General features: G+C 37.3%; 1 protein-coding gene across 3 annotated transcripts in view; it reads right to left on the bottom strand.

The window, feature by feature from the left end:
- Positions 1-12377, bottom strand: part of rap1gds1 (RAP1, GTP-GDP dissociation stimulator 1) — a 71190-nt gene extending 58813 nt beyond the window's left edge. Inside the window, exon 1 of one of the 3 annotated variants that reach the window (XM_067418729.1) lies at positions 12021-12377. In XM_067418729.1, coding sequence (XP_067274830.1) covers positions 12021-12024 — 4 coding nt within the window. In that variant the 5' untranslated portion in view covers positions 12025-12377. The remainder of the gene's footprint in view (positions 1-12020) is intronic. The other 2 variants (XM_067418661.1, XM_067418780.1) reach the window with 2 other exon arrangements.
- Positions 12378-19021: the final 6644 nt, after the last annotated feature.

The raw sequence follows: 19021 nt of genomic DNA, 5'->3' as shown, positions 1-19021 counted from the left end.
AAAAAATCTGGAACTGAAATTCAGATATGGTAATAGGGGTTTTGTTATAGGCGCCCGCTGTAAGCAGTTGACCAATCACAACAAACTCGGCCATCTGACCAATCAAAGCAAAGTAGCAATTAGGGATGGGACGAAATATCGTTTGACAAAATTTCGCGATACAAAACGTGACGAAACGCATGGAGGTCGAAAAAAATGGATCGTGAAATAAAGATACATGGCACTGCTGCATGATTTGCGTAGTATATAAATAATTTAGTGTATTATGTGTGTGTGTGTGTGTGTGTGTGTGTGTGTGTGTGTGTGCGTGTGTGTGTATGGGGCAGACATAACAAAACGCAGCGCGCATTTTCTGTTTGATCTGAGGCATAGTTGGAAAAAGTGAGAGCAGTCAGACGCAAAGGATGCAACAGCAAACATTAATAGGGAAAGAAAAGGGTTGACATTAGCATTAATATTCTAAACCAAAAATGCAGTTATTGCCTACATAAGCTACCATATTTTCTGTTTAACTTTTATAAGACTCCAGAAAGAAAAGTGTGTTTTTTCACTGAGCACATTCTCTGAAGTCTGAGCGCGATGCACTGCAGCTTACTCTCGCTCATGTCTGAGGTAAATCATTAACATCATCACCCCTTACAGAACACGTGTTTTATTGAGCTAAATACATTACAATCGGCTAAAACTAATGCACAGGTTACTGTCCTGAACAAGCGCGCTCCCGAGTCGTCCGTGTTCATCACACTGTCCACGTGAATCACGGCCCAGTTCGGCGCACACACGCAAAATACCGGCAGTTCAATAGGGAATGCGGATCTCTTAAAGGGGCCACACTATATTCCTCCTCGTGTAATATGGACCTCCTCCAGGTATATTCTATATTGTGGTTCTGGTTCGCTCACTGGTACACATTAACAATTTTTCATACGAACTTTGCCCTGTTCTGGATTAAACTGCCAGTGTAAAAACTCCCTTTATATTATTAAAATAAGAGAAATCACTACTTACTCATTATTTTTAAGTTTAGGCTTAAGAGACATGAACAATTTCTTAGATAAACATATCTATGACCTTTGATATGTCTAGTCTTCATGCTGTATTGATTATTATTGAATAAGTATGGTTTCACTAATAATAAATGTACATTTGCATAAAGCATGCATATTTGTCCATACCTATGTTGATTAGAATATTAAAAACTTAATTTAAACTTAATTTAAGATACATTTACAATTGCTAAAAAGGTGCGATTAAATTGCGATTAATCGCGAGTTAACTCATGACAATCATGCAGTTAATCGCTATTCAATATTTTAATCGATTGACAGCCCTACAGTGCCCTCCACAATTATTGGCACCCCTGTTTAAGATGTAGTCGCGGACTTCTAAAAATTCTCCTTTTTTTTAAACAACATAGAACCAAAATGCAAAAAAAGAGAAAAATCCTACCTTTCGTTTAAGTACATTACTTTGGTGGTAAAAAAAAAAAAAAAAAATCACAGATTTGGAAAGACATTTTTTTTTTATATCGTATCGTGACGTATCGTATCGTAACCCTGGCATATCGAGGTGCATCGTATCGTGAGTTTAAGTGTATCGTCCCATCCCTAGTAGCAATAACAAAAGAATAGCTATGGAAGCATCAAAACTTCGGGAACCAAACATTTTCTGTGACATTGGTTTTTTAAAGCAGTTCAATAAACAACTAGTTATTATTAAGTGACTTACATTTTAGACAATACGGAATACTGTTTTTGCTCATTGTTTCACCAACAAAAATAGCCAAACAATGCCACAGCTAAACTGTTTTGCATGTTCAAGCAACATACAACAGTGTTTCAATCATTACTGAATGATTCAGCATTTCTGAACAACTTGGGTGAGTCTATAGCCGCGTTTCCAATACAGACTTGCGAAAAACCTTTCCGATATTTCTTAAATGTCGATAAAAAACTATTGCGAAATGACGTTTCCATAGGCACAGTTATGCGACTAAAACGTATTATTTTCCTCTCGCGATAGATCATTCTAAAATGATGGCACTTAATAGGTTTGTATATCCCATCCACCGCACTAGCCATTATTTTTATTTGAAGGAGGCGTGTGTTATCCAAGCATTAATGGTAAGGAAAGCCCTTAGTTACTTAAGCGGCATGGATATGAGGTGTGTGTGCGTCAGATCTGCAAAGGTCTTCATGATAATGTGGCATTTCTGTGTTTAAAATCCAGTATTCCTGTAATCCGATTCTCTTTTATGAGTTTAATAAAGAACTCGGGTCTCGTCTTCTCTTCAAACAAACCGTCATCTGTAAAGAATGATCGACTTTACGCACGCCAGGTTGATGCATATAGAGAAGAGTGAAATGTTTTTTTTTTGTTTAGTTTTTTTCACTTTTGTTATTTTGGCTATAAATTTCATTTGTTGGAAAAATGAACTGACTTTAGAAATGCTTTTGAAAAGAAAAATTTGGCATTCAATGAACAAAATAATTTGTTCCCCGAGTCCACAAATAAAAGTAGACAAAAGTAGAAAACTTTTCCATTGCAGTTTTGCAAAAATGTCCTTATCCAAAATGCCAGGAAAAAAAACACCTCATGAGAGCGTAAAAACTTCTCTGCGATATATGGGAGTTTTTGCAAAATTGCCGCGTTTCCATTGGGCGTTTTTTCAATTTGCAATTTCAATTTGCGCAATTTGAAGGGTAAAGGCGGGCGTACACGGTGCTATTTCTGCTGTCGTACGAACAATTTTTTTTCTCTGGAGAAATGGAGTGGACATCGTGGATGCTCGTATGGTCGCGGCTCGCAGTGTCAGAGGAAATACGAGATGAGCCGAGCATGTTAAGAGCACCTCCCGACCTTACGATCATTTTTAAACATGTTTAAAAAGTTCAGGGAGTCGGCACGATTTTTGCATATGACTGTCCCCTATTGCTAAATCATGCACAAGCACGTCACATAGGCTCAATCTATGAGTATTATTAGCTCAGTGGCTGCAAACATACAGCGTTCTCACACACACACACACACACACACACACACACACACACACACACACACACACACACACACACTTCTCTTTCCCTCTGGTTGTTTAGGTTGAAAGGAATGGCGTACCCGTCTCTGCTTTTCAACAAATCATTTGCACACATTTTTTCTTTATTTTTTGTATCTGAAGCTATAGCAGCAACATTGAAAGCTCCGGTGTCTGTGTTTAACACGAAAGCTCATGTGATCGCGGCCGGCTTGCGGTGCAAACAGTCGTGCCGTGCACCAGCTGATTTGATGCGATGATCAAATTAAATGACTCGTAGCGTCTGCAATATCTCACGACCTCCCGAGCGTCCGAATTCGCACAGTGTACGCCAGCCTTAATGGAAACGCAGCTAATGATTCAATTACCCAGTCATTTGTTCAGCTTCAGATTTAAAAGCATCACTGTATTTTCCCCAACATTTCATATCTGTACATGTTGAAAATGTTACTTAAAATGTCATCACATATTTGACATGTAATTTTGCTGTTGAAATACATTTAAATGCCACTTCAGATGCAGCATCTGTGTCACCTCAGAAGTACAAAGATAGATTTTGCTGCTACTGATTTCATTTGATTGGTAAAAGCTTTTTAGTGTCTTATTATTCTAATTTAATTTATTGATCAAATTTAAGAATTTGACATGAAAGATGCAGCATTTAAAAGGTGTGGGGAAAATGTAGGGGGAAAATCCCTGAAAATCAATAAAACTTGGTAAATATCACAAATATGCTGATTTAAGTAGAGGTGATAGAACATTGGACAGTTTTAGATGAACACAATTAATTACATTTAAAATGTTTCACTGTCAGGTGAATTACCAATTTACTTGATTTAAACATAAGACTTATTGTCAAGCCCTGCTTCACCAGGACAGTAAAAAGATACACAGGATAGACAGTAAACATTTAGTGAGAAAGGGGATTATGACTGGGATGTTTGCAGCTCTGTATGTTGGAGCTTTTGCCCTTAAAGGTTCAGTAAATCATTTCTGATGTTTGAAATCAACCCAACCAAACACACCCTTCCCTTCATTGCTCCGACCCCAAAAGGGACACGCAATGCAAGAGTGGCTGTCTCAATATCGTAGCTGAGGCGAAGCAAATAATGCCATGACAAGCAAAAAACAAAAACAAAAAAATATGTGTACATCAAAACTGTCCAGTTATGAACACTGCAACAACACCATACGTTGGTTTTGTGAAACATAGCAAAACCAATGTTACTAATGTAAGGGGGAGAAACATCCAAACCTCACATCTGTTTTCAGACTTTCTCCAGCACTGTAAAGCTTTTCTAAAATTAACACAGATCCTAAAGCTCTTGCCTGATCATAACCCTTCTTTTATCCAGTAATAGTCCTCTGACTTTTTCTCTTTTGTAATATCTCTCAGCAATCTCGCTTTCTAAAGTCCTTCTTCAAAGCTTGGAGGATCGGAGTAAAGTGGTGCGAGAAAAATGAGCAATAGTGAAGAAAATTCAGCACTCACGACCATGAATCAGTGTATTGATTCATGATTTGGATCGCCAATGTTATGTGATTTTCAATAGTTTGACACGCGATCCGAATCATGAATCAATCCACTGATTCATGACCGTTTAAATCTTTATTTGAGTTCTGAAAACAAACGTGGAAGAGAAGACGATGCTAAATAAAGTCGTAGTTTTTGCTATTTTTGGACCAAAATGTATTTTCAATTCTTCAAGAGATTCTAATTAAAGGGGGGGGTGAAATGCTGTTTCATGCATACTGAGCTTTTTACACTGTTAAAGACTTGGATTCCCATCCTAAACATAGACAACGTTTCAAAAACTAATGTTGGACATTTGATGGAGTATTTCTGTGTCAAAAATACTCCTTCTGGTTTCTCACAAGTTTCAGAGTTTTTTTCGAGTATGGGTCGGCTTGACGTCAACAGAGCGGAAGGTCCTTGTATGGGCCGTACGGGCTCTTCTCCCGGTAGGGTGCGCGCGCGTGACTAGAGGCGAGAGAGCAAATGTACGCCCATAAACACTCTCAGCTGCAGATCCACTCGTCCGTGAACACTTATGTCGTTATAGTCCGCGCCGCGCTGCACTTTATTCCTATGGGTGACATCAAGCGACTTCAACGCTTCAGCACAGCATTCCGGGAAGGCAGCGCTGCATTTGAACCGATTTGAACGCAGAAATGACGGGAAGCTTCACAACATCGCGGATCTCCACGGTCACTGCTGTCACAGGACTTCACCAAATCATACCAAAGAAGTGTGTTTTTGACGGAGCGGTCCCAGAGATAAAGGTTCGGTCCTGCTTTGGAAGCAGCCGGTGAGTAAAACTGCTTCAAATGTTTGTTGTTGGCTATCGTCGCGTGAGTAAACATCAGTAAACGACACGATCGTGTATAGTTAAAGGGGGGGTGAAATGCTGTTTCATGCATACTGATCTTTTTACACTGTTAAAGACTTGGAATCCCATACTAAACATAGACAAAGTTTCAAAACTTAAGGTGGACGTTTGATGGGATTATTTCTTTGTCAAAAATACTACTTCCGGTTAGTCATAAGTTTCGGCAAGTTTTTTGAGATCATGTGTCCCCATTGACGTTAATGGGGGCAGAATTTCCTTGTAAGGGCCTTACGGACAATTCTACCGGAAGCGCGTGAGAGAGAGAGAGGGAGAGAGCGAAAGTAACAGCCTACGCCCATCAAAGCGCTGGCTTGTAGGCTGCTGCACAGGTGATTTTCACAACTAACAATGTCACCAAAAAAGTGCGTTTTTGGTTGCCAGACCAAGACAGTCCTGCACAGATTCGCCAAAACCCCGCGTTAAGGCAACAGTGGATGTAATTTGCTTTTCCGGATCAGCAACTGAGTTGCGCGAATGTTTATATCTGTTCGCTGCATTTCGGTGCCGACTGTTTCATAAACAAGGCCCAGCTCGACGCCGGATTTTCCCAATCGCCTAATGCTGAATGATGGAGCAGTCCCAACGTTAGAAGGGTGAGTGAGACTGCTTCAAATGTCTGTGTTTTTTTTAGTCCGCTTACTGTCTACACAAACCACGCGTAAACACACAAACACACGTGCACAACTGCACTTCCCACATGTACACCTTCAAAGACAAAAATACGACGATATAATTCAAGTATAAATATGTAAATAACACAAGCCGCTAAGCATATTATATAGTTAGTGTATAACTTGTACCACATACAGACGTCCTGCTCTAGTCGTGTTTGCTGCTGCTCCTGTTCAACTGCAGCCTCTGGGTCTGATTCCGGATCATAGATGTATGGCTGTATCTGATTAAAAGCCATATTTTTATTTTGAATAAAGTTTTTTTCCAGCTGTTGACACAGCTTTACGACGCACTCAACACAACATAGCAGCAGCGAGCACACGTCATTATTTAGCTCCGCTCACACGACACGCCCCCACCCGCTCGGCTTTTTTCGGAAAGACTCGGAACAGCGCATCTTTCTTATATAATTATTAAAAAAATAAAGACTTTTCGGAGATATGCAGGATGCAATGCTACTCTATAGGTACTCAAGATTGACATGACACTGACTGAAACTGAGTGTTTCACCCCCCCTTTAATTTATCAATGGAGCATGCGATGTATGCCGTGTGTTTAAATACATTTGTTTAGCTGACCACTATAGGTGTCAGTTTGTTTATTGTAAAACCACCCAAACATAAACCTAGGGGAGGTTCTCACAAAGCGTGCTTCTTTATTCAAATGCGCTAACGGTTACTCCATTGTTGTTCTCTGTATAACGTTACACTAGTCTGACATGCAAAACCGTTTTGCTTGCTACTGCTAAGGTTTAGTCGAATACAATAGTCCATAAACCGAATCATGTCCTAATAAACTGCGAGTAAACACACACAAATGTTGACAGGCCACTAAATACAGTACAGACCACAGAGACGGACGTCCTGCTGTTGCTGTTTCTCCCATTCAATTTATTTCAGCCTCCGGATCTGATTCTGGATTACATATGTATTAGTTGAATATGATTGATAGCCATGGTTTATTAGGGTAGCGTTTTCTTCTCCACACTTGAGGACGTCACCGCTTTGTGCGCTCTCGTCATTCTTTAGCTCCGCCCACACGATACGCCTCCAGGCGCTCGTTTTTTTTCCGGAAAGACTCGGAACAGCCCATATTTCTTTTATAAATATAATAAAACTAGGGCCGGGACTCGATTAAAAAAATTAATCTAATTAATTAGAGGCTTTGTAATTAATTAATCGAAATTAATCGCATTTTAATTGCATATAAATATTTGACCTGAGAACAATGAGAAGTAATTTTTCACATGTATTTTTAGTACCATTGAATAATGACTGAATACATAAGCTTAATCAACAAAATATTGTTTATTTATTTCAGTCCAGCAGACCAGCGCAATGTTTGCCATTAAGTATAGCAAAAGTATATTTGTGATATTTGAGGCTCGATGTGCTGCAGTGATACGCAAATTCCTCGTTGTATAGCTTGCACACAACCCTGCTCTTGTCGACGCTTCCATTCTTTCGTTTTTTAAAACAAAATTTCCCATCCACGGGGCCAAGCAAAGCAGTCTCATCAGCTTCTTCGTTCATGTTCACTCATGCCCTGCGTCTCATCAGCTCCCTAGTTCACTAGTCAGGGCACTGATCAGGACATAAGTCAATGGGCTGACTCCCTGATCCGTGCCCTGACTATTGAACTAGGGAGCTGATTGAGACGCATCCATGGTTTGTTGTTGTCGTGACTCCGGAGCGGCGCTAGTTGGTGTTCCAGTATAATCGGTCCGTCGAAACTCATTCATTGAAAAACGTTCCGGGTTTGCGTAATTAATTAACGCGTTAAAGTCACGTAATTAATAAATCTTAATTAACGCGTTAAAGTCCCTGCCCTAAATAAAACTAAAGACTTTTCGCAGATATAAAGGATGCAATACTACTCTATAGGTACTCAAGATTGACATGAGATTGACTGAAACTGATGTCACATATGGACTACATTGATGATGCTTTTATTCCCTTTCTGGACATTGACAGTATAGTGTGCATACACTTAGATACGCTGTCGGACTAAATATAAAATATCTTAAACTGTGTTCTGAAATTGAATAGAAGTCTTACGGGTGTGGAACAATATTAGGGTGAGTCATTAATGACATCAATTTCATTTTTGGCTGAACTAACCCTTTAAGTATATAAAATGATATTATTGATATATAGTGTAAAAAAAGCTGACCACAGTTATGATTTTAATAAATAAATCTACCTCAGTTGTTATTTAATCGTTCACCTGTTTGGTAAGTTTGTCATGTTTTGACAAAAAAGGACAGTTTAAAACCACAGTTAACTGTCTGTTTTCTACAGCTTTCACTCGGGAGCAAAAATATGCCTTCAAACTTTAAAGAAAATAAAGATTTTGCATTTACTGTGATATTTATCCATATCGACTGATATGGAAAATTATATCGTGATAATTTTTTGGCCATATCGCCCAGCCCTAGTTTAACGGCTTTAAATGTCCTCACAAACAGGGAAGCAGAATCGAGATAAAGAGTTAGAATGGATATTTCCTCCTACCAGGGTTACAGGTGCTGTAGGTGCTCAGTGTGATTGTGATAAACTTCTATAGATCATCTAACTGCGTTACGAAAATTACGTTAATGACACAGCTTTACGTAATTCTGTAATTTATTTGCGTTTTTCTTTTTAAACGCGTTAAGGACTTTAAATTCATTGCACGCGCTAACCTTGACAGCACTACTATAAAATGTTAAATAAATTTGGAAAATGACCAATGGTTTGGATAGATAAGACCCTATTCCTCGTCTGGTATCATGCAGAGCCTCTGTAGCCCTTCCTTTGAAACTGCATTGATTTGGACTTTCAACCTGTTGGTTGCCATAGTCCATTATGTGGAAAAAAATCCTGGAATGTTTTTCTTAAAAAAAACTCATTTCTTTTTGACTGAAGAAAGAAAGACATGAACATCTTTAAAAGCTCAACTAATATGACAAAGCCAGAAAAGAAGCAACATTTAGCCATTTAAAGTGTGAATGGTGATTCTACAATACACTTGTCACTCTATGGATGGACAAAGCAAGTGAAGCCTTTGTTCTATTAAAGGGGTGGTTGCGTGCGATTTCACTTTTTTAACTTTAGTTAGTGTGTAAAGTCCAGCTTGAGCATAAACAGTATCTGCAAAGTTACAGCGCTGAAAGTTCAATGCAAACAGAGATATTGTCTTTTAAAGTTATGTGAGTTATTGCCTACAAAAATGGCCGGTTTGGACTACAACAAGATTCTTCCAGGGTTGGTTACATCATAAACCCTTGCTAGTCACCGCAGATGTGACTTCTGCCCGTAATGGTAAGGGGCGTGGCATTTCCGGACAAACTGTGCTTGGCACTTCAGCCAATAAAAATACAGGAAACTACATTTGGCCATCTAACCAATCTAAGACCATTGCGTGTGATGGGCTTCATAGAAGCAGGAAGCAAACGAGCCGTTCAAAGGACAGTGAAGACAGCACGAGGAATAAAGGTAAAATATAAGAAAAATACAGCGTTTAAAAAAAGAAAAAAAAGAAGTATTAAGACATGTTATACTGTGCCCAATAAACACAACCAAGCCTAGAAAAAAATCACGGAACCATCCCTTTAAGACTACAACAAATTATGTAGAGAGAAAGGCCAACAGAGAAAAGGAGTCAGGTCTAATATCAAATCACCAGTGTCTACTACTGCATATTTAGTGTAGGGGAAAAGATTCTCAAGACTTTCAGCAGCAAACAAACTAAATCATACTCTTGTATATCATAACCACAAAACTACTAAGGATTAATTCTCCAAATTCCATAAAAAAAATGCTTTTTATAATATTTTATGCAATTTTCTTTCTACCCAAGATGGGTGTCTTCTTTGTGAAGAATGGAGTACTTTTATAATGGATGGATATACTGTATTTGGCTTCAAATTTTGGGCTGCCATTCACTACCATTATAAAGCTTGGGTTAGCAGGGCATTTTTAATATAACTCTGTTTGTATTCGTCTGAAAGAAGAATGCCATATACACCTAGGATTTCTTAAGGGTGAGTAAATTAGGGGATCATTTTCATTTTTGGGTGAACTAACCCTTTAAGTAAGATTAACACATGCTGTAGAAGTGTTGTTAATTCTTAGTTAACTGAAGTATTTAACTAATTAAACCTTATTTTAAAGTGTCACCAAAAAGCTGTCTTATGTTATAATTATAATATAAAGAAATTGCATGTAAAGTTATTGAATTCAGCAAACACACAATTGTGGTTTAGGGGTGTGTATATACTGCAATAACTATCACACTGGGTAGAAATATTAGCATGCAAGCAAAATAAATCAATTACTGTAGGGTAATATTATGCAATATTTTTCAATCTGATTTGCTTGCTTTACACAACCACAAGTAGGAGCACATGGGTTTTCTTATCTGTATGTGCAATATTAATAAGGTGAAATGGCTTTAGGATATTCCAAAAATGAGCTGAAACAAAAGAGATGTGTACGCAGATACTCTGGTTTAGCTTTGTCATTTTTTCTTAAGGACTTGTCAGAAACAGACCCATACGTGCCGCTCTGGCTGCTTTTTTACAGGCTGAATATGAAGTCGGCATGGAATCAAAATTGATCCTATTTTTTTCTTAATGCATGTTACTTGTATTATTGTGAATGATTCAGCCATGCATTTTATACTTTTTGTTTTTACTTCGCAAATCTGTAACAAAAATAAAAAATTTAAAAGATTTTTCAGGCATTTTCCCTGACAGAAACATCATGATGTGGTATTACAGTCTGGCGCAACTTTCGTTTCATATCAACTTTAAAGAGAAAATAAAAAGTCAGTCATCTTTTACTCCCTCTCATTTGTTCCAAACCTGTATGGCTTTTAAGAAATAAAGATATTTTGACAAATGCCTCAGTGTTCTGTTGCTGACCATTAACAGAACTGTTCTGTTGCTGTTGCTGTTAAAACCAGCATTCTTCAAAACATCTTTTTTGTTCTGCAGAAGAAATTCAGATTTAAGGGACAGAAGGGAGAATAAATGACAGAATTTTAAGTAAAGAAAATAAAATAATGTGTGTATTGTGCTTAAGCCCTATCAATTTGTGTGGATGGCAAACATGGTACCGTGTGTCTTTTTTCCACTCACAATGTTGATTCTTCTTTCTATAATATTAATGATAATGCTAAATGATTGAGTATAATATTAATTCACATTCTGATCTGCCATCACAAAACGTATACTTGAGCCTTACTGATGGGGCTGTTGGAGAACATAAGAAAAAAAGGTTGGGAATCACTGTCCCAACAACACACACCGCAGCCCATCCCTTGAGCACAATATTCAGCGTATATCTGCTTATATGTGACCTCTGCAGACTCACCGTCTTGTTATTGCATGATCCAAACTATTCATTCTAATAATTTGAACATGCACTGAGGAGCAGCCAGACGAGGGCTATTTATCTAGTTCACATATTTGTGTCAAGTATTACATCACAGGCTGTCAATCACACAACACTGGGATGCACTGGGGATGTCTAAGAAATATGAACTTCATTTCCTGGCAGCACGGATGAACACAGATTCTCAGCTGATTTAAATACTCCTCCCATTAGCTGTTTTCAGTGATCATCTCACCAAGACAGATGAATATAATTAGCCCAAAAATGAAGGATGCAGGATGATGAGCAAGTGTTGTCCTGTTGTGCATTTGTAAATATTCTATGGAAACGTTACATCACAGCCTCCCTGAAGGGTGAGTTTCTGCATACTGTGCCCAAATCACATAATGTGACGCCTTGAACATGGGCTCAAAACATCAGTTACTGCATGAGCTACTCATACACTTTATCATGTGTAAGTTAATGCGTTTGTAAATGTCTAATACTAATCAAGAGTTCATATTCTCTATCAGATATCTGGAAATCTTCATGTCTCGCCTTACTTACCCATTTGACTAGTGTGTGTTATAGTCCAAACGGTCTCCGAGTGCAGTGTCTGGAGGATTAACTATGCAGGTTATCTTGAGGCGGGTACCGGATCGGTTTTGGTTCGCTTGTCAGACAGATATCCGGGCAAGGCCCACCTTAACCCACGCTGCTCTGGTGAAAACAGCCTCTACAGCTCCAGATGTACCGGGGAGATGCATACACCCGGGCTAAACCCCTCTGTGCTGATGTCGTGAATTACGTAATTGTATCCGAAGAGATGAATGCTCATGTGCATCAAAATAAATCCAGTGCCACTTCAGATGCACTTCCTTCTAGCGAACAAGCTGTATGATTCCCTCACTGCACACAGCAGACGAGCGTCACGCCCCGCCTTTCACTCAGCTGATTGGTTTGGGATCCGTATATGAGGTTCTTGTCTGGCCGCTGATTGGTAGACTAGGTTTTCAGTCAAAACAAGCCACGCCTCTCAACTCAAATATGAAATGAAAAGTTCAACTCGTTGACACGAGTCGGCTCTTTCGAACGATTCGTTTCAAATAACCGGTTATAAAAAAAAAATCAGAGATTCATTTACGTCCTGGCGTAAATACGTCATATAGTGTGGTCAATGAATCTGTTTATTACGTTTTATTTCGATTAGGTTTTATTTGTAAGACTGTGTATTGCTATTCCATGCGTTCCATTTGAGTTTTTGCATCATAAAACATTTTTTTTAATATATGGTTTCAATATATTTAGCCGTTACATTGGACAGTACTAAAACGTAGCCCTATTTACGTCTTGGCTGGAAAATGTAGGGCTATCCATGTTTTGATTAAATGCTGTTTTAAGTAGTCTACGCTTTATTTATAACATATCTTCTATTAAGATAGGCTCACTTTTAGCCTAAAATGTAATCATATTTTGCTCAAACCAGAAAACAACATGTAAGAGAACGTCTATACTATTTTTATTAACACCTCTAAATAATAAAGTTACGCCCTCTACTGGACATGTTTGTAAAGAAAATTAATAAAGTTTGCAGTTTAACATGTAAAATCCTCAGTAATTCTGTAACTTTGAGAATAAAATTACAATGCTAAAATTATATTATAATGATCTAGAGATTTACCATATTATTATAGGCCTGATGTCTGATTTTAATGACACTGTAGGCCAGCAAAACTTCACCTCCACAAAAAATAAAAATAAATACTGCAGTAGGCCAGAGGCCTGTTGCATTAAGCTAGCTGAAAAAACTCAGAGTTTCAGAGTAGGTTTAGAGTTGACAAATCTAGATAAATCCAACCTGGTTTAGATCAAGTTCAACCGTTTCTCAAAGCTCGGTATAAACTTTCTCTGTCAACTCAGGTTTAATCCAAAGCCCATGCACCTGAAAGTGTGACACATGCAGCAAACAGCCAATCACAGTGTCTGTTAGATTCACTTCTCTTCTGAAGATTGAAAGATCGTTTTGAAAATTATAATGAAATGAAATGTGTTTACAAAGAAGGAATAAACACTGCTGCTGCAGCGACTGTTTAAGATTTTTTGACCCATCCTCTGATGGCTACTTTCAGCAGGATAATGCACCATGTCACAAAGCTCAAATAATTTCAAACTGGTTTCGTGAACATGATAGTTTAGTTTAATGTACTAAAATGGCCCCCACAGTCACCAGATCTCAGTACAGATGGGTATATGGTGGTCATAAAGGGATGGACATGATCAGAAACAATGCCCCCACACCATTACACCACCACCACCAATCTGCACAGTGGTAACAAGGCATGATGGATCCATGTTCTCATTCTGTTTACATCAAATTCTGACTCTACCATCTGAATGTCTCAACAGAAATCGAGACTCATCAGACCAGGCAACATTTTTCCAGTCTTCAACTGTCCAATTTTGGTGAGCTTGTGCAAATTTTAGCATCTTTTTCCTATTTGTAATGGAAATGAGTGGTACCCGTTGGGGTCTTCTGCTGTTGTAGACCATCCGCATTCAGTTTGGAGTTCAGGAGATTGTCTTGACCAGTACCACACCCCTAAATGCATTGAAGCAACTGCAATGTAATTGGTTGATTAGATAATTGCATTAATGAGAAATTGAACGGGTGTTCCTAATAATCCTTTAGGTGAGTGTGTGTATATATATATATATATATATATATATATATATATATATATATATATATATATATATATATATATATATATATATATATATATATATATATATATATATATATATATATATATATATATACATAATGGCCTGTCCTCATAAATTTCAAAAGTTGTCATTTAAATGCGAGCGCCCCAGCAGCACTCACCACATGGTGGCAGCATTGCACAGTATTGAATCTAGGCCCTATATTTGTGTTATGTGAAAAGATAAATACTTATGGTGTAATATTTTGTCCGCACATACACTGTTATTCACTCATCGCTTGCACTCTTGGTGTATTTTGATGAATATGGTTGTAAATGTTTACCACGTTCATCCGAGATGTTATTTATAACATGTCATTATAGTAAATCAAATTTTAAAAAATATTGCCATGGTAGGCTATATGTATTACAGAAAATAAAGAGAGAGCTACTACCTTGTTACTTTTTTGTCAGTGTAGATTTAAAACCAAACTATAGTGTCTCCCAGCAATTTTTGTATTTTGCAACTTTGCTTGAAAAAATGAATATCTAATCTTGAGACCCTTGTGAAAAGAAATAATACACTTTAAAATAATCTAGGCCTACTTAAGAAACTGAATGTAGGCCTAATGTTTTTATTTATGTTAATTATGTAATTATGTTTAATTATGTTATTCTGATTATGTCTCGAAGTTTATTGTGCCTCCGATCCGAATGGCATGCAGTGGTGTTCTAAAATTACACATATTTTTAATAAATCAAATATCAATTCATGTCCTAGTTACACTTAATATTGTCACATTGTCCTAGTTAAATAAATATTATAATAAAAGAGAAACCAAATACAATTCTATTTTGTATTTATTAATTATAGCCTACTATGTGATTAATGTTCTTTTTATTGAAACAAAGTAAATCTCATCTAATTAGTGTTTTTAAGTCTTTTTACATTTATTCCAAATTTAATAACTAAACAATTTTAACAATATATTTTATTTGTGAACTGATGTTCAGCTCATAAAGTCTGTAAACAGCACAAATTAATTGATGCTTGCTCACTAAAAAAACAAAAAACACCACAATCATCAGGCCATTTCAGGTTTGATTTTGGCATGCCAATAAAGTGGTGATAGATGATAAGAGGCTGAGTTATTTACTTACTTTTTTATTAGTCTTCCCATTAACACCATCATTTTGTTCATTCAGATCGAGTTGAAAGCACAATGGTGGTGGTGATATATTGCATGAACCAACCATATCCAGCCATAACCAATATCATAGCACGATGGAGGCATGCCTCCTCTCACTTGAAATTCCCCCATTCATTCTCAGTTAACCCCCACTAAACCCACTGCACGCTTTAGGGTGCCTGTTAACAGTCAATGGGGAAAAAAACTGTGATCTTCTTTGTAATTTCATATTTTGCAATATTTGTGTTGTTTTATTTTTGTAATGGGATATTTTCACATCCAATCCGAGTCCCAATCCAATACTTGTATTCTCCTAGTGCCTGGTGAACACTTCATATTAAAATCAATCCGATGTATACAGGCCAGGGATGTGCAGAGAGTTTAGGGGCAAGGATTCAAAGGTAAAGGGAGGCCATCTATCAAATAAATATACAGCTCTGTCAGATCGTCTCAGGACGTAATTATTACTTCTATTGTCTTTGAAATATGGTTTAAGTGTGCTGCTGAGTGTGCTGACAAGCTTTATGGTAAAATATAATGTGATTTCTGTTGCAACTTATGTCATTAAATATATTTCTAATTACACATTAGTAATTATGAAGTTGTAATTTAGCATTTGAATCCCTCAAGTTGTTTCAAACCTGTATTCATTTATTTCTTGTATGAACACAGAAGAAGATATTTTGAAGATTATGAACAGATAAACCGTTTCTGGTCCACATTGACTTCTATAATATTTTTTTTCTAAAGGCTATGGAAGTCAATGGGGACCAGCAACTGTTCAAAATATTTTGTGTTCAACAAAAGAAGAAAATACATACAGTATTGGAACAACAAGTGGGTGCATAAATGATGACATTTCCATTTTTGGGTGAAGTTGACTTTTATGGCATTAAATATTAGACTATTTTATCTGCAAGTATAAACATATTAAAGGTGTAATTAACTGGCTTTTTTTCTTTTTTATACTATTGTCTGAGGTCAACTAATGACGTTCGTGTGGTTTTTACATTCAAAAACATCATAACTAATAAGTAATAGGCTATTTTCTACACTGGTTTTGAGGCTCTCTCCAAAAAGCTGGGTTTTGATGGGCGTGCCACACTGGAGACTTGGAAGTAAACGCCCACGGCTAGGATTGGATAATATTTGCATATCTAATGACCTTCAGCTCCGTTGTCATATCTATGCCCCTGTCAGTTCAGTTCATATGAGGGAGAGATTATTTTGAAAGTGGCAACAGCAACTTGTCTTTAACAAACAAACACAATGATTTATTTCTCATCCATCCGTTACTGTATGGCCCGAGCAAACCACTCGCTCACACACATGCACGCCCAAATCAAGAAAGAATTTCTGCGAAGGCCGTACGTTTTGGTCTGGTACATCCCCGGGACTAGTACTATTACACATAAAAAAGACGTTTTACTCACATAAGTTTGTTGCACCATTCCTGATGGATCCAAAGTAGAAGGCACAACATTGTGTCTGCAAATCCAGCACTCGAGGCATGTTCACAAACGATTCTGCAGTGAAATGAAGCGAACACACGTCTATGATCTTCCCCATGTGAGCTGGAACGTCCTTAAAAATAAAGGAAAGTATCACACATTCCTAATATTATGATCCGATGGAAGCTTATGGAGCGACTGTGTTTTTCCACAATATCTTGCTATCTGCTATCTTCTTCACGTTTATTGCTGCTGGCTAGTGATGCGAACCATAGACATCATATAGATCATATAGATGTCTATGATCCAAACAGCTCTATAAGTCGGTGGGCGGGGCTACTAAATTACACGTTCTGTAGAGGTGGTGTTTCGTAGCGCTATGATGTAAGAATGAAGCTCACGATCTTTTTCTGAGCCTGGTGTCTATAAAAGCTTTTCTTTGACTAAAAAGGAAGTTTTCAGCTCTGAAACTTACAGGATATGCTTAATGACCTTTTATATATCAAAAGTTCAACGGAAAGTTGATTTCTCAATTCATCACCCCTTTAAAGGTGAAATATGCCATGGTGAAATAAGAGTTCAGTACATGGACATCATATACTGTGAGTCTCAAACATCATTGCCTTCTTATGTAAATCTTGTGAATCCAAAACTCCACGGGGAAAAAAGTGCTTCTCAACATAAACCCAACAGTGACGCAAGCATTGGGGATCATTTATATGCACGCCCCCAACATTTGCATCGGTCCAAACATGTTCATTGTCAGGCGGAAATGGAGCGAATCATTAAAACAAGCTGCTCGCCTGGACACGCTTCATGTTCCAGGCTGTTCAGGAGACTTGTCTACCCTTCTCACAGATAAAAAATGTCCACAGTCATGGTTGATGTTTATAATCCGATACCACAACAATTTAATTCAAGATCGTTCGTTTGTTCGGCCCATTTCAAGCAAGCTTCGCTCAGCGTCTTAAGCTGAAGAAAGTGGCAAGTATATTCCTGCAAGCAGTAAGTAGTGATTTATCCACTTATTGACTGTTTAAACAATTTCTGAATAAATTGAAAGTTTCTTAGAGAGACCGCATTGTCTAGATAACGCTTACAGTAACAATACAGTAACATTTGTGAACAAGCCACCAAGTACCATACAAAACTAAATAGTGTGTCTAATGACAAAGGGTTATATTATTTTGTATTACAAAATACAACCGTATACTTTGCTTAGATTGTTCACTCGATCATTCTACATTGTAAAAAGTTACAGCCTGACATTTTTAAGTACAATCTACTTGGCTGTATAAGTTATTTCAACTTGAATTATGTTAAACTGACTCTAAAAAAATTATTTGTATCTTGTATAACGTATAAAAAAAAGTTAAACATTTCTTAACTTATTTTGATGAGTTAAAACAGTGTAAAAACACATGTTGTCTTAACTTATTGAACATATCATTTTTTACAGTGTAGCAAACGCCACCTTTTCCACCATATAAGTTAAAACGATAGTCATTTGACAAGGCTATTCATTTTGTAAAAATATAAGTTATATATTTATATTCTTGAAAACTGATGGTGTTTCCTATGATGTTTTCATATTTCAGATTAGACTATATCACAGTCACTGCGTAGCCGTGACTAACGTTATATAAACATGCAATATCGCTGACGAAAAAAAGACAAGTTTAAAATGTAGACTGAATGACACTTTAAGCAGAACATCTCAAATGGAGATTGCTGAAATGCAGCACTTGTTTATTGGTGTTTTCAGTTCACCAGCGCGCGCGAGAGAGAGAGCGAGCATGCATATGGTTGCCAGATTGGACAGGTTTAGGTATAACACTGGATATCATACGGGTTTTTATGATATTAAAAAAATATATGATATCATACGGGTTATCAAACAGCAATAAACAAGTAAGCTGCATTTTAATTTATCAATCTGTATTTGAGATGTTTTGCTTAAAGTTTCATTTAGTCAGTCTGTGTTCTGTCTGGACGGTCAGGAACTGCTGTGAGCTGCTGAAATAAGCCAATCAGAGGAGAGCTCAATATTAATATTCATGACCCTTCCAAATAAGGCAAAAACAGAGCATTACATCCTAGGGACAATTTATAGGGTTATAAAACTGTATCTGGACCATTTTTTTCCCTTAAATAAGCCACATACCCTCTATGTATATATCAGAGAACAATTTAACATATTGTTTCAACTCATTCCAGGGCAC

The sequence above is a fragment of the Pseudorasbora parva genome, chromosome 1 (genome assembly GCF_024679245.1).
Source record: "Pseudorasbora parva isolate DD20220531a chromosome 1, ASM2467924v1, whole genome shotgun sequence".
Lineage (NCBI taxonomy): Eukaryota > Metazoa > Chordata > Actinopteri > Cypriniformes > Gobionidae > Pseudorasbora > Pseudorasbora parva.
This window is presented reverse-complemented; position numbering and strand designations above follow the sequence as displayed.